The sequence below is a fragment of the Dama dama genome, chromosome 4 (assembly GCF_033118175.1).
Source record: "Dama dama isolate Ldn47 chromosome 4, ASM3311817v1, whole genome shotgun sequence".
Lineage (NCBI taxonomy): Eukaryota > Metazoa > Chordata > Mammalia > Artiodactyla > Cervidae > Dama > Dama dama.
The window spans coordinates 61,475,708-61,498,514 of record NC_083684.1 but is presented as its reverse complement, the minus strand read 5'-3'; the positions used below and the strand labels follow the sequence as shown (position 1 = coordinate 61,498,514).

The window sequence follows — 22,807 nt, the reverse complement described above, 5'->3', positions numbered from 1 at the left end:
CTTTCCACCCACACCTTGCCCCCACCCTCCCAGTTTTCCTTTTTAGTGCGATTTCCCTGGAAAGCCTTTCAATTCTTCAGGTTTTCTCTGATATTCCCTGGTTTCCTCCTCTGGTGGTCCCCGATAGTGTTACTCTTATTAGCATGATGTACCCTATAGTGTGACAATGCCTGACCCCCAATTGTTCGCTCTCTGAGTCTGTCCAACTGTTTTTGACCCCATGGGCTGCCAGGCTCCTCTGTCCTCCACTATCTCCTGGAGTTTGCTCACATTCATGTCCATTGAGTTGGTGATGCTCTCTAACCATCTCATCCTCTGCTGCCCCCTTCTCATTCTGCCTCAGTCTTTCCCAGCATCAGGGTCTTTTCCAATGAGTCGGATGGTCACAACAAGTGGCTAAAATGTTGGGACTTCAGCTTAAGCATTAGTAGGAACTATTTGTTCAGTTAATAGATTGCCAACATCCTCTTCTTCCATAGTGAATCCTAGGAGGATAGATAAATGCAGGAGCCTCGGTGGTAGATGTTGAAAGAACAGCCAGGTGGCCAGTGTGGCTGGAAATGAATGAACTGGGTGGTAAGAAAGTGGAATGGGTTTGGGGATGACGTTCAGTAGGAGCGAATTTGGGCTCCGTGTCCAACAGAGGGCGCAACGCAACTTCAGTCCATTGTCTCAAAGAACTACAACTCCCAGCAGCCCTCTGAGTATGCAGTCATTCAGAAGCAAACGGCGAAGTCCAGCGGCCGCTGGGACTTGTAGTTTGCACAGGAACCCTCCGTGGGAGGCTGAAGAACTCATTCCCGGGTCCCGAAAATGTGGGGCTGGGTCCTCTCTGCCTTCCGCGGTCTCCATGGTGATGGTTCCGGCGAAGGCTCGGGATCTGGCAGCGGCGGGCTCCCCTCCCACTCCCTCCTCTTCACCATCTGCTCCACCTTCACACCTGGCTCAGAGCCGCTGCCGCCGCCTCCACACCCAGACCGGGGATTCTGCCGCCGCAGGGTGGCGCGTGCGGAAGGCTCCGCGGGCTTTTCCTCCCCCAGACTCTGGAGTCCGAGCTCCCGGCTCCCTCCTCCCTCGAACCCAGGAGTCCCAGCCCCCAGCCTCTCCTCCCTAAGAATTCGAGGTTTTCTCAAACACAGGCAAAACTGTGACACCCAAAGACCCAGCAAGACAAAGCTGGAGGCGAGAGGCTGCGTCCCGTCCTTGGCGCCCGCCCGCCGCGCTGGCTGCTCCCTTCCACTCCCTCGCGGACCTGTGCCACATCATGAAATTTTAATCCCAAATGCATTTTTGGCCCGACGCAGGGAGGCGATGGGGAAAGGAGCACCTTCCTGGGGGCTGGATCTGGAGGTGGACTCGGCGTCGGGTAAAGGGGCTGGCGGCGAAAGGAGCGGAGCAGGACCTGCCTGCGGGCTGGAGATGGCCGAGGACAGTCGAGGTTCAACCCCAGAGGGGCAGGGCTGGAATTCAGGGGTGCAATAAGAATTCAGAGGGCGGGGACAGATCCCAGGGGGCGGAGACAGATCCCAGAGGGAGGGGATAGAACTCATGGGCCGGGAAGGTACTCACGGATGTATACCTGGATCGGGTTCCAGAGGGTGTGGGCAAAATTCAAAGCAGGAATAGATCCCAGGGGAGGGGACAGAACTCAGGGGTAAAGAAATATGCTAGGGGACACACTCAAGGGGTGGGGACAGAACTCAGGATGAGAGAACTAAAAGGGCAGGGATAGATCCGAGGCTAGGGAGGGAATAATGACCAGCAACGAGGGTAGGGGGAGTATAACTCTGGAGAGATGAATCCAGAGGGAAGGAAATCGGAAATGAATTGGAAGGGGTGGTGGGCCAAGAGGGGAAACAGAACTGGAGGGACATGAAATCCGAAAGGGGAAAGATGGAAACAGGTGGCTAGGGAAGAACTAGAGGGGACAATGGGTGGATCGAAATGGGGGTTGGAATCTATGAAGGGAGAAGGAATTCCCTGAATGAGAAAAGAACCTTCTGAATGAGAAAGTTGGAACTGAGGATGTGGCAGGTTGGGGATGGCATGCCTGGGCAGGATGAGGAACTGGAGGGGACAGAAATTCGGAGAAGTAGGATGGGAGGACAAAACGCAGGAGGCTATTTAGAGGAAGATGAAAATGCGAACACGAAATTAGGGGAAACAAGTGGCGGGAGCAAATCTCAGGAAAGAACTCTGGAGGAGAGATAATCTTGGATAGAAGGAGCTGGTGGGGAATGGGTGAGGGAGAAGTAACTCCGGGAAGGGGCTGATTTGGGAGCGATGCAACTCAGACGAGTTCAAAAGCCAGAGGCATGGTCTTGGGCGAGGCAAGAACCTGGATGAATGGCAGGGGAAGGTGGGCGGGACTAGAATAACAAGGGGCGGGGTGTAGAAGGTGGGCGGGGCCTCGTCCCGCCCCACCCCGCCCCCGACGCTGAGTCCGGTGACAGCCCCCAGAAAGCCCGCACTCGCAGCCTCCTTCCCCCCGAGCGGAGCTGCGGGGCCGGCCGGGCCGGGGCGGACCCCGGGTACCCGGACGCGGCCGCCCGGGCCCGCGGGCGGGGGGAATCGGCGGGGGGGTCCGGCAGCAGGGGCGGCCACCATGGAGTTCCGCCAGGAGGAGTTTCGGAAGCTAGCGGGTCGCGCCCTTGGGAAGCTACACCGGTGAGCGTGGTGGGGGTCCTGGGCGTGGAAGAACGCGAGGGTCCGAGGAGGACGCTCATTCCCACCTGGGCGCAGATGGACAGCTGGACAGGCGGTACCCATGCGTGGGGGGGCCACCCATCTGTCCAGTTTTCTCCCTCGGTCTCCGACGGTCCGGTCTCATCCATCATTTTTCTGCGCCCCACCCCATCCCTAGGCTCTCTGCCCTTTTCTCTGGGGTTATAAATATATATCCCCCTCTTTTGGATCTCTGATTCCCTCGCCGGCTTCTGGGTCTCCCTTCACCTGTACTCTCTCTGCCTCCTCTCTCCAGATCTCTGTCCACTCTCTCTAAGTCTCTATTTCCTTTTATCTCTTAATCCCCGTCCCGCTCTCTTGCTCTCACTAGATCTCTACAACCCTCTCTCTGGGTCTTTGTCTCTTTCTCTGAGTCTCTGTCCCCCAACTCTCCGCCCTAGGGTTTCTGACACTCTCCTTTAGGAACTCTGGCCCTCTCTCTGGTTTTTTACTATCTCATCCCAGATCTCTCCATCTTTGTGTGTTTGTTAGTTGCCATCTCTCAGAGAGTTTAATCTGAAGCTAAATCGGATTGAGGTCCATTGGTCCTTGTCCTTGAGGAGAGCTAAGCTGGGAGGAAGAAGTCAGGGTATCCTGGGTCTCTGAGGGAGAAGGGAGTTGCAGGCCAAACATTAGGTTCCTGGGGTAGGATGAACTTTCCAAAGGGTATAGACTAGGGCTGAGAGGGACTTCCTTCCAGTCAAGGAGATGACCCCAATGACCTGGGTGTCCCCAGAGCAGTCTGCTACACCTCTCCTGAGTCTCTCACCCCCAACCCCAGCCCTGGCTCCAAGTCAGAGAAATTACTCAGCTGCGGAGAAGCCTAAAAATATCTGGCCACAGTGCGGGGAGGAGTTGGGGCCTCATCAGCACCATGCCCCTGCTGCCATTCCCTCAGACCCTGGGGTCCCCGTGGCCCACAGCCCTGACCCTATCTTTAATTGATCTTCAGTGCAGCTCACTAGACCATGCAAGTCCTTCTCTAAGTCTAACACTCGTCCTGCTTGCTGCAGATTACCTCTGTGCTCCAAACTTACCCCACCCTTTAGTAACCTGAGAGATAGGAATAAAGCTGGACAGAAGGGAGGGGGGCAGGAGGATGGCGCAGTGTTGGGGAGGGGGTGGAGGAGCTGAGATAACCTCACCCTTTCTTTTTCCCAATCTTCCAGCCCCTCCCCACCCTTTTTCTCACCTCCTTTCACGAGTTTCTCAAAATACATCAGCGTGAAGTCATGAGAGGGAGAGAGACGTGCTGGAGGAGGGGGTTGGGAAGGGGGATGGAGGCAGGAGGAATGTGTTTCTCAGGCTCTCTTTCTTCCTCAGTCTCAGCTTCTCCTGTGTCTGGGTTTCTCTCTGACTCTGCCTGATTGTCACCTCTCTCAGCTCCCTTGGGAGCCCCTAGAGACCCCAGAGTTCAGGGTTCCCACCAGGACAGTCACTAAGGAGTCTGAGTCCAGAACAATCGCATCTGGGGTACGCTTTGGTGATTGCTGAGAGGGGGAAGTGCCCCCAGCGGACTCCTTTTAATCCTCTAGATGAAGCTGGGGAAACTGAGGCACCGTTGGGAAAAGGGGGGAAGTCAGTAGCTAAGTACACATGGCATCTTTTGAACCCAGGTCAGTCTCCCGCCCAAGTCTGGGGTGGGGGCTGCAGATTTCCTCGAGATGAGTGCTGCTGGAGTGGGTGGAGAACTCCCTCAGATCAGGAAACACACAGCAACCCAGGGCGACTTGGGACAAGGACAAGGGGGGAAAGGGAATACAGCAGGAGACAGGAGCCAATATGCCTTCTTTTTGAGAGCCAGGCCTGGGGCGGGGTGATGCGGAGGGCCAGGAAGTGATCAGGTCCCACTGCTGCTTGTGCGTGACCTTGGACATGCTGCTTCTGTTTCCTGAGCCTCAGTTTTCTCGGTTGTACAATGGGAGGGTAAGGGAGAACCAAAGGGACAGAAGAGGACAGAGATTGGGGAGGGGGGATTAGGAGGTCGGAGAATATCCGAGAAGCAGAGGCAGAGACCCAGAGATGGAGGTTGAGGCACCGTCTTCATTTTAGTTGAAAGAAATTGGAAGGATTAGTTGCTCAGTCCTGTCCGACTCTGCAACCCCATGGGTTGTAGCCTGTCAGGCTCCTCTGTCCATGGAATTCTCCAGGCAAGAATACTGGAATGGGTAGCCCTTACTTTCCCCAGGGGATTTTCCTGACCCAGGGAGCTAACCCGGGCCTCCCGCATTACAGGCAGATTCTTTACTGTCTGAACCACCAGGAAAGTGCCCTACCTGCTTCCTAATAGCTGCCTTTCCTCATCACCGAGTCCCTAATCCTGAGTTCCAGGCATCCTGAGAGAGCAAAGTAATCTATTCTTACACTCCATGAAGCATTGGGGCCACCTTCACCTCTGCATCTCTAGTTCTCTTGAAATGATAATGTCACCTTGAAGTTCCCTCTTTGTCACCTCACATTCTACTCATGCCCCCATTTTACAGATACAGAATACTGAGACTGCGTTCCTTGGTTTAGAAAACCTTGATCAGAGATCTATGTCCTCATATTAACAATGAATATCAAATTTCAGGGGCTGCAATCCCATCTTGAGTTTCAGGGTCAAACAGCATGCCAGGGCAACCTGGGTCAAAGTTTAATCTCATTGCCCGACCTGTTCTGATGGGAGAGCCAGTCCCTACAACCGTGCAGTATTCATTCTGGGGGGCTTCTGTTCCCCACTCTCTGGCTCATTGTCCCCTGCCCAGGGTCTTATTTCTCATCCCTCTAGTTTCTGTCCGTTCCCCCAGTCTCCCCACTTTATTAACCCCCTCCCCCAGTTCCTTAAGTTCCAGGATGGGGAGGGTTGCTGTGTTCCCATCTCTTCCACCCGCCTCCTCCCAGACCGTCTGGCTGTTCTTTCCTCCCCCGTCCCAGTCTCCCTCGCCTCCATCTGTTCTAGCCCCTTCCTGGGATCCAGCCCGATCCCCTGGCTGCCTACCGGCCTCGGAGAGGAGCCACACCTCACAAATCATATCCCCAGCCTGTCTCTCCTCAGGCTCCTTGTCGTTCCATCTTTCTCTCAGCTTTCTGAGTCTCTGTCTCTGCATTCTCTCTCCTGGGTTTCTGTCCCCACTTGTCTTTGTGTCCCTCACTAGGTTTCAGTCCCTTTCCTTCTCAGGGTCTCTGTCCTACCCCCTGCACACCACCCCCCCCCCCCATCTTTTCTCAGGGTCTCTGCCCCAGTCTCTTTCAGACTGGATGTCTGTTTCTCCCTCTCTGGGTATCTGTTCCCTTCTCTCTGAGTCTCTCTCCCTCCTGTGTCTCTGACCCTCTTTCTCTCAGTCTCTGTTCTCCACCCCCCCACCCCCAACACACACACCATTTTTGACATCCTCCTTTTGAATTTTTCCACGTCCGTCTCAGGGCACCTCTTTCTCCCAGCAGTCTCTCTCTGGAATGGAGGTGGCCCTCCAAGTACCCTATCCGTCATCACAGATTCAATCCTGGATCCAGAACAGGCGGGGGCGAGAGTCACGCTGGGGACTGAGCCAATCCCCCTACCAGGGCCATCTGTCCCTTGCCAGGACACCACCCGCCACTCCTCCTCCCCACCCCCTAGGCTAACAGCCTGAACTCAAGTTTCCCCAGATATATCCAGCTGGGCTGCTGGATTCCAGTGCCCTGGACCTCTCCCCATCCCCCACCCCCATCCCTGGGAGTGGGCTTCCAGTGTCTGAATGGAGTCAGCTGGATGTCAGCCCCACACCTGGGCCTGGAAGCCGGGCAGGGCATGCCCCGGGGCAGGGGAGGGGGTGCAGTATATATAGCAGATGTGGCTGAGAAGCATCTGTTCTTTTGACACCTTTGCTGAGGCATCTCCTTAGCGCCTTTTGCTTCCTCAAATAGACTCATATCTGGAAGACGGGGCTGGAGAGAGTCTCTGGGCCTTGGGGGTGGGGGCTGGGGGCACAGGGTTTTGGATTACAAGGGGAGCCTGGGTCTAAAACAACTGAGTTGAGAGGTGACAAGGCTAGTAGTGGAGAAGGGAACTGGGGAGTTCCATACTCGAGTCTGAGGAAGGAAGAGGCTGGGGCGCGTGGGAATTCCTGGTCTGAGGGAGATGGAGACCAGGGGTCCAGATTCCTGGACCCTGGAGGGGGAAGGAAGTTAGGGGCTGGACTCTTGGGGAAAGAGGGGTTGCGGGCTTAGAATCCCTGGTCTTGAAAAGCAAGAAGTTTTGCCCCAACGCGTGTCATGGGGAGGAGGGGGCTGGGGGCCCGGACGTCCGAATCTGATCCTTGCTGCCTCGTCGCAGTCTTCTGGAGAAGCGGCAAGAAGGTGCCGAGACTCTGGAGCTGAGTGCAGATGGGCGCCCGGTCACGACGCAGACCCGGGACCCGCCGGTCGTGGATTGCACCTGCTTTGGCCTCCCTCGCCGCTACATTATCGCCATCATGAGCGGTCTGGGCTTCTGCATTAGCTTTGGCATCCGCTGCAACCTGGGCGTGGCCATCGTCTCCATGGTCAACAACAGCACGACCCACCGCGGGGGCCACGTGGTGATGCAGGTACCCCGGGGCGGGAGCTGCCTGAGGCTGGGGAAAATCCTGCCCGGGCCCTCTGATGACGTCACACTCGCCTACGCGAGGCCCAGACCACGCCCCTTCCACGTCCCGGCCTGAGTAGACCCGCCTTTTTGCCCTGCCCCACCCTGGGCCCTAACCAGGTGGTGCTAGCGGTAAAGAACCGCCTGCCAATGCAGAAGACATAAGAGCTGTGGGTTCGATTCCTGGGTGGGAAAGATCCCCTGGAGACGGGCATGGCAACCCACTCGCTCTTGCACTTACCACACAACCTCAGCTCCACCTCACCTCAGGGCTCTCCCTTCCTGAGTTCTGCCTTTATCTAAATGAAGCCCCGCTCCTATTTGTTTCACCTCTCTGATTTCAAAGTGTAGACTCTGCCAAGCATTTGTTTCCCTATGATATGGCTGCTCCTGTTTCATTTGGGCATCCTAGCAACTTTGCTCCGCCTGCGTCTCCTGCACCTGTTCCAGTGTTGAGTCTTACTCCCAGGCCAACTCAGGCTCCACCGTGAATTTTTTTTTGTTGTTGTTGCCTTACCTTGCGGCTTGCGGAACTCTCTCAAGCAGGGATCTAACCCGCACCCCTTGCAGTGGAAGCAGGGAATCCTAACCACTTGACCACCAGGGAAGTCCCTCCACCGTGAAAAATTTTTTTTAAGATTTTTTTTTTTTTTGATGTGGAACATTCTTAAAGTCTTTATTGAATTTATTACAACATTGCTTCTGTTTTATGTTTTGTTTTTTTGGCCATAAGGCATGTGGGATCTGAGCTCCCAGACCAGGGATCGAACCCTGTATTTGAAGGAGGAGTCTTAACCACTGGACTGCTAGGGAAAGCCCCGCTGTAAATTTGGATTCTGGCTTTTTGGAAGTTCCACCGCTGCTTACATCCCTTCTCCATCTGCTCTGGACGTTAACCTAAAGCCCCGCTTCATCTCAGACTTTCTGTTTTAATTTCCATATAGGCCATGCCCCTGCTTCCAAAAAAATTCCTGATTTGGGCTGTGGCCTACCTGCCCCTGCTCCTTTCCAATCACGCCCAACCCTTTGGCTACTTCTTGTCTCTTCCTAGAACCCATCCAATCAGCAAACGGTTTGTACGTTGGTTGGAAGTGGAGGAAGAATCCCACCGCATATATGGGCTCCTATGCATTCCGAGAAGGGACCCTGAGGCAGGCAAGCAGACAGAGCTAGGCCTCTAGGCAGCAACAGGCTCTGTTGCTAAGGTAGTGCGGCCATAGCAACATGGAGGAGCAAAGTTGGGGTAGATGGCCCGAGCTCTGATTGGCAGGTGTTTTGAAGGCGAGAGGGGATCCTTGTTGCTAATTGGCCGAGGGACTGTCTGCGGGTGCTGATTGGTGGAGAAGCAGAGCGTCTGGGGCAGGGGTGCTGGTTTGATGTGCCTTTTGGCCCACAGAAAGCTCAGTTCAACTGGGATCCAGAGACTGTTGGCCTCATACACGGCTCCTTTTTCTGGGGCTACATTGTCACCCAGATTCCTGGAGGATTTATCTGCCAAAAATTCGCAGCTAACAGGTATGAGGGGGGCGGGGAGGATGTCTCAAAGTGGGCAGAAAGTACAGGTGTGTGGGTGGAGTTAGAGGCTGTGACCTTGCATTTGGGGGTTGACTCCGGGAAAATGGGAGGAGCCTGGGTTCGGAGCCAAGGCCCTAGAGAAAGGTGGGCTTTGTATTGTGGAAGCGGGGAGTCTCATAGAAGGTGGGACCTGCGGTTCTGGGGGCGAGGGACCTGGCCTGCTGAAGGAGGAAAGGGCAGAGTCCTAGGTATGGCAGGATAGCTGGACTCTTCTCGGAACACAAACTTTTCCTATCAGGGTTTTCGGCTTTGCTATTGTGGCTACCTCCACTCTAAACATGCTGATCCCCTCGGCTGCCCGTGTCCACTACGGCTGTGTCATCTTCGTGAGGATCCTGCAGGGGTTGGTAGAGGTAAAGCTCCGCCCCCTATGACCTCGTTGCCGTTCCGACTCCACCTTTTCTCGTTGACTTTGGTTTTCTCTTCCCTAGGGGGTCACGTACCCCGCCTGCCATGGGATCTGGAGCAAATGGGCCCCGCCCTTAGAGCGGAGTCGCCTGGCGACGACAGCCTTTTGCGGTGAGAGGAAGGGGCAGGGATCCAGACTCGTGGGTCTGGGGCTGGGGTGGGGGGGTGGGCTGGAGTCTAGACTCTTTGGTGGAGGGAGGAGGGGGTTGCGGGCTTGAACTCCCGGATCTTAGAGAGGAGAGGGCTGGTGACCCAGACCGACGTGTCTGAGGGAGGAGGGGCAGTGGCCGGTACTTCTGTATCCCAGAAAGGTGGGGGTTGGGAATCCGCACTACTGCATTTGAGGAAAGATGCGCTCTTCTCCATCCTGCACCCTCCCCGTTAGGGTCCTATGCTGGGGCGGTGGTCGCGATGCCTCTCGCCGGAGTCCTGGTGCAGTACTCAGGATGGAGCTCTGTATTCTACGTCTACGGTGAGGGGCCCGGACGCCTGGGTCCGGGTGGCGCTGGGGCAGAGCGAGGCCGGTCGTCACCTCGCTTCCATCCTCCTGCTGACCCCCTCCCCCCACCAGGCAGCTTCGGGATCTTCTGGTACCTGTTCTGGCTGCTCGTCTCCTATGAGTCCCCGGCGCTGCACCCTAGCATTTCGGAGGAGGAGCGCAAGTACATCGAGGACGCCATCGGCGAGAGCGCCAAGCTCATGAACCCCGTCACGGTCCGGGCCCAAGCCTGGGGGGGTTGGGGCGCGGTGGGGAGACGAGAGCTATCAAGGCTGGGAGACGGGAGGAAGAGGGGCTTTGAACCCGCACTGCGTGTGGATCTTGGTAGATCTACATAGACATTTCCACAGACATTTAGAGGAGACGATGGGATCGCCAGTAGGCTGGCGCTAGAACCTAGCGGGCGTGATTAAAGCCCAGGGAGGACGGGGTTAGCAGGTGCCGAGAGCAGGGCTAGGTGGCGAGGTGGGCGGAACCACTGAAGGGCGTGGTTAAACCTGAAGAGGCGGATTAGAATGTGGGGATTTGCTCAGACCTCAGGAGGGGTGAGGCTCGAATTAGGGGGCATAATTGGGTGGAAGGAGACTCTCGTGTCCACATTTATGCCTCTCTGAAGGTTATCGTGCAGTCTGGACACCCGCCAGCGTGAGGACCACTGAGGTTAGGATGTTAGCGTTCCTCCTTGGCGGCTTTAGTGAGACAGGGAAATCTGGGTCTCTGCGGGACTATCGTGGGATCCCTGAAGGGACTCGGAGAGCGCCCAGCCCTGTTCTCAGTCTTAGCAGCCCTTCCCTCCTCTCGCCCACCACAGAAGTTTAACACACCCTGGAGGCGCTTCTTCACGTCCATGCCAGTCTACGCCATTATCGTGGCCAACTTCTGTCGTAGTTGGACTTTCTACCTGCTTCTTATCTCCCAGCCTGCCTACTTCGAAGAAGTGTTCGGCTTCGAGATCAGCAAGGTTGGGCCGGGAAGGGGAGGCTGCGGGCGCGGCGGGAGGGTGAGCCCGGGAAGGAGAGGAACCTGGATCCCAAGGGGTTGGAAAGGGGGCAGGCAGGAAGCCGTGGTGAGACCCCCAGGCAGGTGGCCGCTGAGCCGCGCCTCCCTGTGCGCCCGCTGGCGCAGGTGGGCCTGGTGTCAGCGTTGCCTCACCTGGTGATGACCATCATCGTGCCCATTGGAGGCCAGATCGCCGACTTCCTGAGGAGCCGCCGCATCATGTCCACCACCAACGTGCGCAAGTTGATGAACTGCGGAGGTGAGTGGGGCGGGGCCTGGATCTGGGATCGGACTGGGATGGGCAGAGCACGGCTGGGCGGATCTAGGGGGCTGGACCATGGAGGATGGGGCGGGGTCAGAGGGCGTGTCCATGGGGAGCGTGTCCGAAAAGGTGGAGCCGGAGCGAGACCAGGTCTGGCAGGAACAGAATCTCAGGTGGCAGCCTCCGGGGCAGTGTCTGTAGAAGGGCAAGGGGGTGTGGCTGCCCAGGTGAAGCAAAGGCGAGACCACGTTGGTTCTGGGAGGACCGGGCCTATACGAGGCTGGCCAGAGTAGGATGGGAACTGGGTGATGAGGAGGGGCAGCCGGAGAGACGAAGTTCTGAGTGTAATGAATGGGGACTGAAAGGGAAGCCGTGAAGGTGCCGGGGTGGGGCCTAGACCCTCCGTCTTCAGGGCGTGGTCTAGTCAAGGGCTGAGGCCATTGAGGTCCCAGCTGGGGCAGCGAAGCCTGTGCACGTGGTCAAGGGCCAGGCACTGGTGAATTGAGGACTTGGTTAGGGCCGGCGCGGGCAGGATGGAGGACAAAGCCAGGGACAGGCGTGGAAGTGGCAGGACTGGGTCAAACTGGGGGAGGCTGGGAGCCGGGAGTGGGTCTGGAGAGGCGGGGCGGGGCGGGCTGCGCTCAGAGGGGGCGGTCCTCCGTAGGCTTTGGCATGGAAGCCACGCTGCTGTTGGTGGTCGGCTACTCGCACTCCAAGGGCGTGGCCATCTCCTTCCTAGTCCTCGCCGTGGGCTTCAGCGGCTTCGCCATCTCCGGTAAGAACCGGCGATCTGCAGCTTGGGGGTGGGGGACTCTGGTCAGCTCTGTGGGGAACTTCCTGGCTCAGGTAGAGCACCTCGTAGCCTCTCGAAAGGCGGACGGGAAAAAGCGGAGCGGCCGGGAGGTCCGGGGAGGCTAGGCTGGGGGAGGAGTCACTGGCGTGGGAATCGGTTGTGACGCCTCCCGGGCTCGCCTCGCCAGGGTTCAACGTGAACCACCTGGACATCGCCCCGCGCTATGCCAGCATCCTCATGGGCATCTCCAACGGCGTGGGCACGTTGTCCGGCATGGTGTGCCCCATCATCGTGGGTGCCATGACTAAGCACAAGGTCCGTGCCTGGGCCCTGACCCACTTTCCCTCCAAATCAGTGTCCAGCACCTTCCTGACATACGTCACCTCTCTGGATCTCCGGCTCCTTTTCCAGAGAAAAGGCCCGCCCCTAGCCCCGCCCTTCCATAGCCCCGCCCCTTCCCATAGCCCCGCCCCTCCCTCCTGTCCCTCTGTCCTCTGACTTCACCTCCCGGGTGTCCCCCCTGCAGACTCGAGAGGAGTGGCAGTATGTGTTCCTCATTGCCTCCCTGGTGCACTATGGGGGCGTCATCTTCTACGGGGTCTTCGCTTCAGGAGAGAAGCAGCCGTGGGCGGAGCCTGAGGAGATGAGCGAAGAGAAATGTGGCTTCGTTGGCCACGACCAGCTGGCTGGCAGCGACGAAAGCGAAATGGAGGATGAGGCTGAGCCCCCCGGGGCACCCCCTGCTCCCCCTCCATCCTATGGGGCTACACACAGCACAGTTCAACCCCCAAGACCCCCACCCCCTGTCCGGGACTACTGACCACGTGCCTCCCACTGGATGGCAGTTTCCAGGACCTCCATTCCTCACATCTCCGGCCTGAGTGACAGTGTCAAGGAACCCCAGTCTCTCTGTCCTTGCTCAGGCCTAAGAAGCACTCTCCCTTGTTCCCAGTGCTGTCAGATCTCTTCCCATCCTATTTGCCTCTCAGGGGTAGTGAAACTGCAGACTGGCAGTTTCAAGGATACCCAAATTCCCCTAAAGGTTCCCTTCTCCACTTTTTTCTGCCTCAGTGGTTTCAAATCTCTCCTTTCAGGGCTTTATTTGAATGGACAATTCAAACTCTTCCTCGCTCTTGTGGTTTTGGGCACCTCCCCCTTTCCTTGAACCCCTGGGACTCTCAGGCTAACCCCTGAGATTACTCAACCCCCCCTCCTCTTTCAAAAAAATTCAAGGTCTTCCTCTAGAAGTTTCAAATCTCTCCCAACTGTATTCTGCTTTTTCCAAGTTGGTTTAACTAATCACCCATCCCTGCCATTCTAGGGATTGATTCTCACCAGCGTTTCTGAGGGGAAATGGCAGTTTCAAGCACCCCCCCCCCAAACCTCTTCATCCCTCCCCCACCAGCAGACTCTGCTGCAGCACCAAATTTCCCCAAAACCTCCCAGCTTAGCACATTGCCTAGGGAAACAACCAAAATGGCAGTTTTAACAATATGCCTCTCTTCACCCCCATGCACTTTTTCTGACACAATTTTCAGGTCTAAGAAGAGCGGCTGCTCAAGTCCATCAACTCAACGGTTTGAAACCACCGCCATTGAACTTCCCCACGGTGGTTTCAAGACGCTCCCCTTCCCCCAAATTCCTTGCACTTTATTCTCCGGGGTGGTTTTGAACTGCCCTCATTTTCTCAGTGGCCATTTATTGCGTCCCTCAGGGGCTAAATGACTCCAAATCTGGGATCCTTCCCCTCTCAGACTCCCCTATTTCGGCTTAGAATTTGGGGGAACATATGTATAGGAGAAGTCACAGAATCCCAGCAAAGGGAATGGGGCTGGGGAAAAGCGGCGTTTTTCCCCGGGGCAGGGTTGTGTCTTTGTGTCTGTCTCTGTGATTGTAAATCCTGCCCTGCCCCTCTCCCAATAAAATGCTTTGGTGTACACACCCAGTCGTCACTGGCCTTGGGAATCTCCAGCCCCCTTCTCCCTCGTACCGAGGAGCCCAGGCCCCCAGTCTCCTTGACCCCAGCCACCCTCCTCTCCCAGGACTTAGGCCAGAGGAGTTGTCCAGCTGTGGGAACAAGTGATTTATTCGGTCTCAGACTGTGTTCTCCGCTGACATCTAAAGCATTTTCTGGGTGTCCTCTATCCTAGAGGACTACTAGGTAGCAAAGCTGACCCCGGGGACAGGACCCCTGGGTGCTTCCTCCGTCTGGGGCTGGCGCAGGTCCGGAGAGGCTCACAGGAAATTGTTGGGGAGCGTGGCAGGGGAGAGCGGTTCCAGGCGCTGGGGGCGGCCCCCGCGGGGCGGCGGAGGCAGCTTGGGCGGCAGCGGGGGGGTAGGCGGTGGCTGCTTGGTAGCGATGTGTGAAGGGACCCAGGCGTCCGGCGCGTAAAAGTAGAGGTCGTAGGGTTCCTTCGGGGCGTCCAAATGCATAACTATGGGGACAAAGGAGCGAGGTCGTCCCCGGGCTGACTGGGGGCCTGTCCCCTCTACTGAGCCGCTGTTCGATGAGGAAACGAGGGCGAAGACTCCAAGCTTCCACTGGAACCGGGTTTTCGAATACTCTTAAGTCGCTCAGTCGTGTCCGACTCTTTGCGACCCCGTGGACTGTAGTCCACCAGGCTCCTCCGTCCATGGGATTCTCCAGGCAAGAATATTGGAGTGGGTTGCCATTTCCTTCTCCAGGGGACCTTCCCACCCCGGGGATCGAACCCAGGTCTCCCACATTGCAGGCAGACGCTTTAACCTCTGAGCCACCAGGGAAGCGAATAAGCTTAAGGGGCCTTAAATAGCGAGGGGGGCGTGGCGTCCGCGCAGCAGGGGCGGGGCAGGCCGCGCACCAGGAGGGGGAAGGGGCGGGGCTTGTAGCGACCAGCAGTTCCCCAGCCTGGGGCAACTCCACTCTGCGCTGGGGGCGCAACTTCACAGATGTTTGTGAAATTTCCAGAGAATTGGGGGTCAGGGCTTCTACTGACTTTGGATGGGGACCTGTACTTTTAGGTAGGGCGCCCTTAAGTGCCAGGAGAAGCCAGATTAAGGACACGTGCAAGCACTCAAGGAGCGGGACGCTGCACGAGTGGCTCACCCGGTTCATCTCCGTCGTTCGGGAGGCGGTGGTGTGCGAAGGGCCGGTGTCGAGCCGCCCGGCGGTAGAGACACCACAGCAGCAGGAAGATGCCGATGAGCAGCCCGATCCCAGCGAGGAATAGGCAGAGGGCCCCGCCTGCCGCGCCCCGGGGACGCCCCACCAGGGTCACGCCTGGAGGAATGAGGCCCAGAGACTGAGCAATGTAACCTCCTAGCCCCCTCCATCCTCAGACCCAGGAATCCAGATCCCGCCCTCCTCCGCCCTCGGATCCGGGAGTCCCGGCGCCCAGCCCCTCCTCCCTCAGGCCCAGAAGTCCAGACCCCCGGCTCCTCCTCCCTCAGACCCAGGGGTCCAGACCCCCGGCCCTTCCTCCCTCAGACCCAGGAGTCTGGGCCCCAGGCCCCTTCTCCCTCAGACCTAGGAGTCCGGGTCCGCCCCTCCTCCCTCCGACCCAGCAGCCTGGGTGGTCCCATCCCAGCCCCTCACCGGTCTCCTGCACTCGCTCCAACACGATGATAGTGTTGACTCTCTCACCTCGGCTGCGCCGCTGGGGGGCCCGCGGGGTGGCTGGGGCCGGCTGATTGGTGGGCCCTGGAGGAGCAGGGGGCCCCGCAATCCGGGCTGAGGGAGGAGGGGCGTCGGGCCCTTTAGGGCTGGAATTCTGGGGGGCTTTCAGATCAACTGTCCCCGGAGAATCTGAGGCGGGCAATTTAAGGGCGGTGGGCTGGGTGGCTGCAAGCGCTTCTGATTTGGGATTCAGGGATTGCTCATTAAGAGCAGTAACTTCTTTGAAGGGTGCAGGAGTTTCTGGGGCAAGGCTAGTGGAGATTTCAGGGTCAGAGGCCGTGGGGATCTCTGTTGAGTCTTGGTAAAGGGTTGTGGGGAATTTTGTTTGGGGAATCTCGGTGGGGTTGGGTTTGTGGCCTACATGAGATGCCGGGTGGAGTGTTTCAGTAGGGTCAGGATGGAGGGTCTGGAGGAATTTAGAGTTTGGGGTGTCAGGGTCATGGGTTTCCAGAGACTTGAGGTCAAAGATTTTGGTGGGGTTAGAATTTCGGGTCTCAGGGGTTTCTGCAAGTGATATCTTAGGGAAGCTAAGTTTGGGAATCTCTGGGAATTCTTGATGTGGAGTTTGGGTAGGGTCAGGCTTTGGGGTCCCAGAAAATGCTGGGTGTGAGGTTTTAGAGGGATTAGAGTTGAGATTCTCATGGGATTCTGTGTGTGATATTTCTGTGGAGTTAACCTTGGAAATCTCTGGGGATTCTTGGTGTGGAGTTTGGGTAGGGTCAGGGTTTGGGGTCTCAGAAAATGCTGGATGTGAGGTTTTAGAGGGATTAAGTGTAGAGGCCTCAGGGGATTGTGTGTGTGGAAGTTCAGTCAGGTCAGCTTTGGGGGTGTCAGATAGTTCTGGATATATCATTTTGGAGGGGTTGATTTGGAAGGTGTCCAGGGATTCTGGTGTTGAGGTGTTAAGTGAGTTAGGTTTGGGGGCCTTAGGAAGCTCTTGGTGGGGGGTTTCTTGGAGGTCAGTATTGGGGGTCTCAGTGAAGGCAAGAGGGGAGGGCTCAGAGGAAACCACATGAGGTGTCTTGGAGGGCTCAGGATAAGCAGCCCCTGGGGATTCTGGGTTAGGTCCATAGAGGGTGGAATTTTCAGAAGCCGGAGGGTAGGGCTGAGAGGGGTGGTCTATCCCCAAGAAGTCAGAGCCCGCAGGCAGTGAGACCAAAGGGGCTGCCTTGGAGCCCATCCAGGTGAAGAGGAAGACGAGAAGGAAGAGGATTGGTCTGAAGGATTTCATAGCTCTGGGTGATACCTGTAGCAGCAGGAGAGCGGGAAGGAAGGAGTTAAGGCCAGAGCCACCAGGGAGAAGCCTCTGCCCACTCCGGAGGCCACGCCCAGTGGTCCCCAGATAGACCAGTCAGCACCACCCAGGTCGGTGCCAGGAAAAGGAGATGCCACCTGCAACTCCCCAGTAGGTCGTGGGGTGGAAGCCACGGTAGCTAAGGGAGACTGAGGCGCAGGGCTTCTTGGAAGTCGTAGTAAATTTCCTTATCTGTTTCCCCAAAGGGGGTCCCAGGAAAATTGGGAAAGAAATACATATTTCCGAGTCCCCAGATCTCTTTGACTTTGGCTTCGAAGTGTGTAGACCTCTGAGGGGACATGGGATCAATTCCTCTTCAAGGGCCCTGGGGATATCTTGACTCAACAGTTGTTTACATTAGAGGTCAGAAGGAACGACTGGGGGGCCTGACCGCCTGGGTTTGAGAGACGAGGGGGCCTAAATCCCTGTAACCTGAGGAGGCGGAAGACTCCTGGATCCTGGTCAGGAAGGCTGCTGGGGGTTCAGACTCCTTGTTACCAGAGAGTGGAGGGCAATGTGGATCTAAATTCCTAATTCTCTAGAAAGGAGAGGCCTGAAGGTTCAGATGCCTAGAATTTTGAGGGAGCAAAGCTTGGGGGTGGGTGGGTTGTGGATTACAGGAGAGAAAGGAAATGAGTGTCTGGAACTCTTGGGTCCTGAGTTAGAAGGAGATTGGGAACTCTTGAGTCTCCTATCCTCCAGAGATAGGTGTGTAAGGGGTCTGGATTCCTCAGCCTTCAGGAGACAGCTTGGGGCAGGACTCCGTGTCTCTATGGAGGATGGAAGCTGGGATCCCCAGGTCTCAGGCTGGTCTTGGGCAGGGATACCTAGGTCTGTGGTTAGGTGGAGGTGGGGTGGGCATACACCCAAATGGGATGGGGTCACTTGGGGTTTGGGGTCTCTTACCTGCTCTCTGGGGTCCAAGATAACAACAGGTGAACAGAGTTGAATGCAGAGATCGGTGAATGCTGCAGAATGGCTCTGGGTGGGGTGGCAGGAGGTAGGGTCCCAGGGGCACAGGTGATGCAACTGATGCCCACCCTTGGGATCCTGGGAGCCTAGCGACAGCTTGAGCTCTTAAAGGGCCAGAGATAAAGGATAGTGTCTCTGGAGTGGGGGAGGGAGTTAGGGACTGGATCATCTGGTGGAGGGGTGTGGCCCAACCAAGCTCTCCTCCCTGCAAACCCGGAGCCCCAACCCTCTGCCCTCTCCTACACACACACCCAGCATCCAGGTCCCTAATAGCCTCCCACTTCAATATCCAGGAATTGGGACCCCCCCGCCCCCACCCAGACCTCTCCCCTCAGATCCAGGAATCTAGGTTCCCAGACCCAGGCCTTGTTCCCCTCCTCTCTGGGGAACTAGGAGTCTCGGTTCCCATGTCCTGTCAATCAGAGACCCAGATTGCTGCTGCCTTTTGGGACTTCCCAACCTTTGCCTACTATCCCATCGTGAAGAGCACACCCTCTTAAAAGCCAGTATTGGAGGGATGGGCCTGATCTTCACAGCACCCCCAAATTCCTCCCCCGGAAGGGCTTGGACACAACCTCAGTAGTCAGGGCCCTTGTTTGTCTTTTCCCCTTCCGTGCAGTGTTGCTAAGACTTTCTTGATTTCGCCTGTCACTATACTTGCCTTCACCTCCCACCACCACACGTCCCCTTTGCCTCCTCTTTCCTACCCCTGTCTCCCACCTCTCAGTCTTTCTGGTCTCTGCCTGCCTGGATTTGGCTCTGGACATCTCTGCCCAGGTTGCTGGCTGTCCTTCCATCTCCTTCTGTCTCTCTGAGTGCCGTCCCCTTGATCCTCCATCTCATAACTGCTCTCTTGGTCCCTTTCCCTCTTTTCTCTCTTCCTTCCCTTCTCCTTACTTCCTCTGTTGCTCCCTTTCTCCCTCTCTTTCCTTTTCTCTGTCATTCTTTGTCCTTCCCTCTCACGGTTGCTTCATCTCTTTGTGTCTCTGCTTCTCCCCATCGGTCCCTCCTCTGTTCCTTCCCCTGTCTCTTTCTCTGTGTCTCTGGCTCCTGCTCTGATGGTCCTTCCGCTGGCCTCTATTTTTATCCCTCTGACACACCCCCTATGTCCACTTCTCTGTCTGTCTCTCCCCCTCCCGATTCTCCTCAGGTCCCAGCTCCTGGTCCCAATTAGTGGGTGGCCGCCAAGGCAGCGGCTGGCCCCCCACCCACAGCTCCTCATTACCGCTGGCAGCTCCTAATGAGCCTGGGGTGGGGGTGACCCGGTGCCCCCGGCCCCCTGGTCTGCGTCACTGGCCGCTGCGGGGGCTGTGGAGACGATATAAGGGGGCTGCCAGCCTCGCTGCTGGGAGCCCACTGCGCGGTAGGGCACCCTGCAAATGGGCTTCGGGGTGGGTGGGTGGGATGGGGTCTGGTTTCTGGGCCCAGACGCGGGCATCACCGAGCTCTTTCTCGTTTCTCCACAGGTGATGGAGACCCGCCAGGTACCCAGGGGCCCCCGGGTGCGGCTGCTGCTGCTGCTGCTCCTGCTTCTTGTGTCCTGGGGCCACCGCACGGCCTCAGGAGTCGCCCTACCTCCCGCGGGGGTCTTCAGGTAAGTGGGACATCCAAGTCTCCCAGGGAAGGGTGGGGACTCCGAGAGGTGGAAAGAGACACAAAGAGAATGGGGAACAAAGACTCAGAAAGGGGAAATAGAGACCCAGAAAGGACAGAGATGGGAGGTTGACAGGTAGGTAATCTGCAAAACAAAGAGATACAAAAGGATTCTGAGAAAGGCTTTGAGAGACTTGAAAGGAGTCGAAGCAGGAACGAGTTTGTTCCTTGAGCAACGTTTATTTGCGGTGTGTGCCATGCGTGCGCCGAGCGCTGGGGCCGGACAGGGGTATCAGACTCGGTCTCTGTACTCAGGAGGCTCGGAACCTGGTGAACACTGAGCCGAAGACCCACACAGAGCAAGAAACAGGGCGACAGAGACCAAGCCCCTCCGCAGCTGGTGCAGCCACAGGGCTTCGAGTTAGACCGCGGGGAGAACAGGCGGCGGGCGGCGGGCGGCGGGCCGCGGGCCGGGACCCACGGTAACCGCCTCTTTCCATCTCCCGGCAGACTCCGCACCCCCGGCGGGGCTCGGGCGGGTCCTGCCACCCCCCAGTCGCGGCGGAGCCTGGCGCTGGCGGACGACGCGGCCTTCCGGGAGCGCGCGCGGCTGCTGGCCGCCCTCGAGCGCCGCCACTGGCTGAACTCGTACATGCACAAGCTGCTGGTGCTGGACGCGCCCTGAGCGCCTGCCCGCCCCACCGCAATAAAGACCCTGCTGTGCCACGCGACTGCGCCTCCTCCCTGCGCCTCGTGTGCGTGTGTGTGTGTGTGGTGGTGGTGGGGGGCTGTGTGTGCACGTGCACGGGGGCGGGCCCTGCGTCCGCTACGCTGGCCTCTACCCCTCCGTCCCCTCTCTCCTCATCTTTCCCTCCACTCCTTCTTTCTCCCCTTGGCCCCACTTCCTTTCACTACTGCCCCAGCTCTGCCCCTCGCTCCCACTCTGTGCCTTTGTCCCTCTCCACTCGCATACCTGCTCCCAACCCACCCTGAATCTCCATCCTCCCCTCTTCTCTCGCTCTCTGTAACCTCCCTGGTCTCTGTCCCGCTCTGGGTCACTGGCCCTTCTCTGGGTCTCTGTAGCTCACTGGGTATCTGTCCTCCTCTCTCGGAGTCTCTATAATTCCTTCCTCCTGGCTTCCCGGCCCTCTGGGGATTCTTCGTCTTCTTTATGCCTAAACTCTTCTATTACTTTTTCTGAAAAATAAGGAACGCTTCACAAATTTGCATGTCATCCTTGCGCAGGGGCCATGATAATCTTCTCTGTATCGTTTCAATTTTAGTATATGTGCTGCTGAAGCGAGCTCGCTTCCTTCAAAGCGAGCACTTTCTTTTTTCTCTGCCTGACTCATTCGTGTTCTTCCCCCTCAAACCCCTTTCTTCCTATAGGTCTCCATCTCTTTCTTCCAGCTCTCATTTTCTCTGAATTTCTTTTTTTTCACTCTCTCATCACTTCCCGACTTCTACTTCAGGCACAGTAGAAAGATCGGAGGCGGTGGGATGGGGTGGGAGCTCTGGAGATGTACTTGCTATTCAAAACCAGGCTCCCCTAAACCTAGTTGTGTGGTATTGGGAAGAGCTTCTAACCTTTCAGCTCCCTTTTCCTCATCTATTGTAACACTTAAACCAGATATACAATTAGAAGACTGAAGTATAGCGCCCTTCTGGAAGCAAAATGTATTATCAGAAAAGAGTTTCTGGGGATTCCCTGGTGATACAGTGTTAGGATTCGATGCTTTCACTGCTGGGGTGGGTTCAGTCCCTGGTCGGGAACAAACATCCCGCAAGCCACACGGAGCGCAACCCACACCTCCCCCCCCCCACCCCAAAAAAAGAAAAGGGCGTCCGCCTCTTGCAGCAGCCTGCAGCAGTTTCTGCAGGGTGTTCTAACTGCGCGATTCCCTGCTCATCCGTGCCAGTCGCGACAGGAGGAGAGGAGAGACAGGCGACAGGCTTCAGGAGGCATGGGACGGAGGCTGGGAAACACCTGGCCCACCCATGAAGGAAGTGAGGAAGCAGCTAACCAGAATCTGCCCCTCGCTTTTTTCTGTCTCTGGCGGCTCCGCTGGCCCTTCAGTCCTGCCCCTCAATGGTGACCATGGCAACCCACTCCCCTAACCGGATGCTGAGGGCTCTGAGCCATGCTCCCGGGGCAATTCGCACGGACCGCGCTCTGATTGGCCTTCAGAAGAGAGGAGTTGGGCACGTCATCGTGGGGAAAGGGGGCGGGGCTGGCACTTTGTGATTGGCAAGTTCTCCGGTAATTTGCATTCCGAGAGGCGGATCGCGCCCTAATTGGCCGTTAGGCTGTGGGGTGGGGCCTATTTCCCTGTTACTCAGAAATACTAAGCAATGAATAACTGTATTCCTGGTGGCTCAGTGGTAAAGAATCTGCCTGCCAATGCAGGAGACGCAGGAGACCTGGGAGACGCGGGGTCGAACCCTGGATCAGGAAGATCCCCTGGAGTAGGAAATGGCAACCCACTCCAGTATTCTTACCTGGAAAATTCCATGGACAGATGAGCCTGGCACACTACAGTCGATGGGGTCGCAGAGTCAGACATGACTGAACATGCACGTGTCACAAAAATAAGGAGTTGGCCAAATTTTACAAACAAGACTCTGGCAGTCTGAGGTCATTTCCCCAGGTTGTCAACGCTAGGAAAGGACAGAAGGATAACTGGAACCCAAATATGTGCAACTTCAGAAGTCTGATTGTTCCTCTACTTTCACGGAGAAACAGAATTAAAATGTCATGAGGAAGCTTATCCTCTGTTTGCTGAAGGGCCTGGTAATTGGGTCTTGTTGGATCTTGGCCTATGCTCCTCCTGTACTTCCTCCTCCCCATATCTCTTTCTTAGCATTTGACACTTTTCAGAGAAAAGCTCTCTCTCACACTACTCCCCTCTCCTCAGGAAATTTCAGCAATCTCCACACTTCAATCACCATCATAGCTAGTAACACCCAGACTCCATTTCCAGACTAAGAGCTCAAGGTTCGGGGCTCCAGCCTTCTTGGAACACTCCATCCCACAAGAGCTCAGTGTCCCCCGAAACCCATTCCTTCCCATGGGGTCTCCATGTCAGGAATGGCTCCACTGTCCGCCAGTCATTGGGTCACATGCCGGCCCTTGCTTTCCCCCTTCACCCCCCTTCATAGCCTATCAGGCCTGGCGCTTTCCTTCCTGCTCTGACACTCTCTGCCCTGCACTTCTTTCCATCCACTCACCCAGTCCAGCTCAGGCTTCATGCCCTCCTACCTTTTCCCTGCTTCCTGCCTCCAGCTTCACTCCATTATCCATCCCCTGTACAGGCTCAGGTGGTCTCTTTCCCACCTAGAGTTGATTCTGCCTCTTCTCTGATCAGAGCCCTTTCTCGGACACTTGGCAGTAGAGCTCAGTAGAAACTGGTGTTCAAAATGCTTAATGGACTCTTGTCTACCTATC

The 22,807-nt window shown here is 56.8% G+C and overlaps 3 protein-coding genes and 1 non-coding gene across 4 annotated transcripts; 2 read left to right on the top strand and 2 right to left on the bottom strand.

The window, feature by feature from the left end:
* Positions 1–2,605: 2,605 nt before the first annotated feature.
* On the top strand, positions 2,606–13,705 carry SLC17A7 (solute carrier family 17 member 7). The gene is made up of 12 exons (XM_061136310.1): positions 2,606–2,667; positions 7,022–7,274; positions 8,709–8,827; positions 9,126–9,240; positions 9,319–9,406; positions 9,681–9,767; positions 9,867–10,009; positions 10,606–10,755; positions 10,920–11,052; positions 11,720–11,830; positions 12,036–12,163; positions 12,375–13,705. The coding sequence occupies exons 1-12, from the start codon at positions 2,606–2,608 to the stop codon at positions 12,666–12,668; spliced, it is 1,683 nt and encodes a 560-aa protein (XP_060992293.1). The 3' UTR covers positions 12,669–13,705.
* Positions 13,706–14,083: 378 nt separating this feature from the next.
* GFY (golgi associated olfactory signaling regulator) lies at positions 14,084–16,734 on the bottom strand. The gene is made up of 4 exons (XM_061136296.1): positions 16,157–16,734; positions 15,423–16,012; positions 14,934–15,107; positions 14,084–14,283 (listed from the first exon to the last, which is right to left on the bottom strand). The coding sequence occupies exons 1-4, from the start codon at positions 16,732–16,734 to the stop codon at positions 14,084–14,086; spliced, it is 1,542 nt and encodes a 513-aa protein (XP_060992279.1).
* A 2,504-nt stretch (positions 16,735–19,238) lies between these two features.
* PTH2 (parathyroid hormone 2) lies at positions 19,239–20,047 on the top strand. Its single transcript, XM_061136288.1, has 2 exons — positions 19,239–19,363; positions 19,873–20,047. Exons 1-2 carry the CDS (start codon positions 19,239–19,241, stop codon positions 20,045–20,047), a joined length of 300 nt encoding a protein of 99 aa, XP_060992271.1.
* A 515-nt stretch (positions 20,048–20,562) lies between these two features.
* Positions 20,563–20,669, bottom strand: LOC133055276 (U6 spliceosomal RNA). Its single transcript, XR_009692575.1, has one exon. It is a non-coding gene; the product is annotated as a U6 spliceosomal RNA (small nuclear RNA).
* Between the last annotated feature and the right edge of the window lie 2,138 nt (positions 20,670–22,807).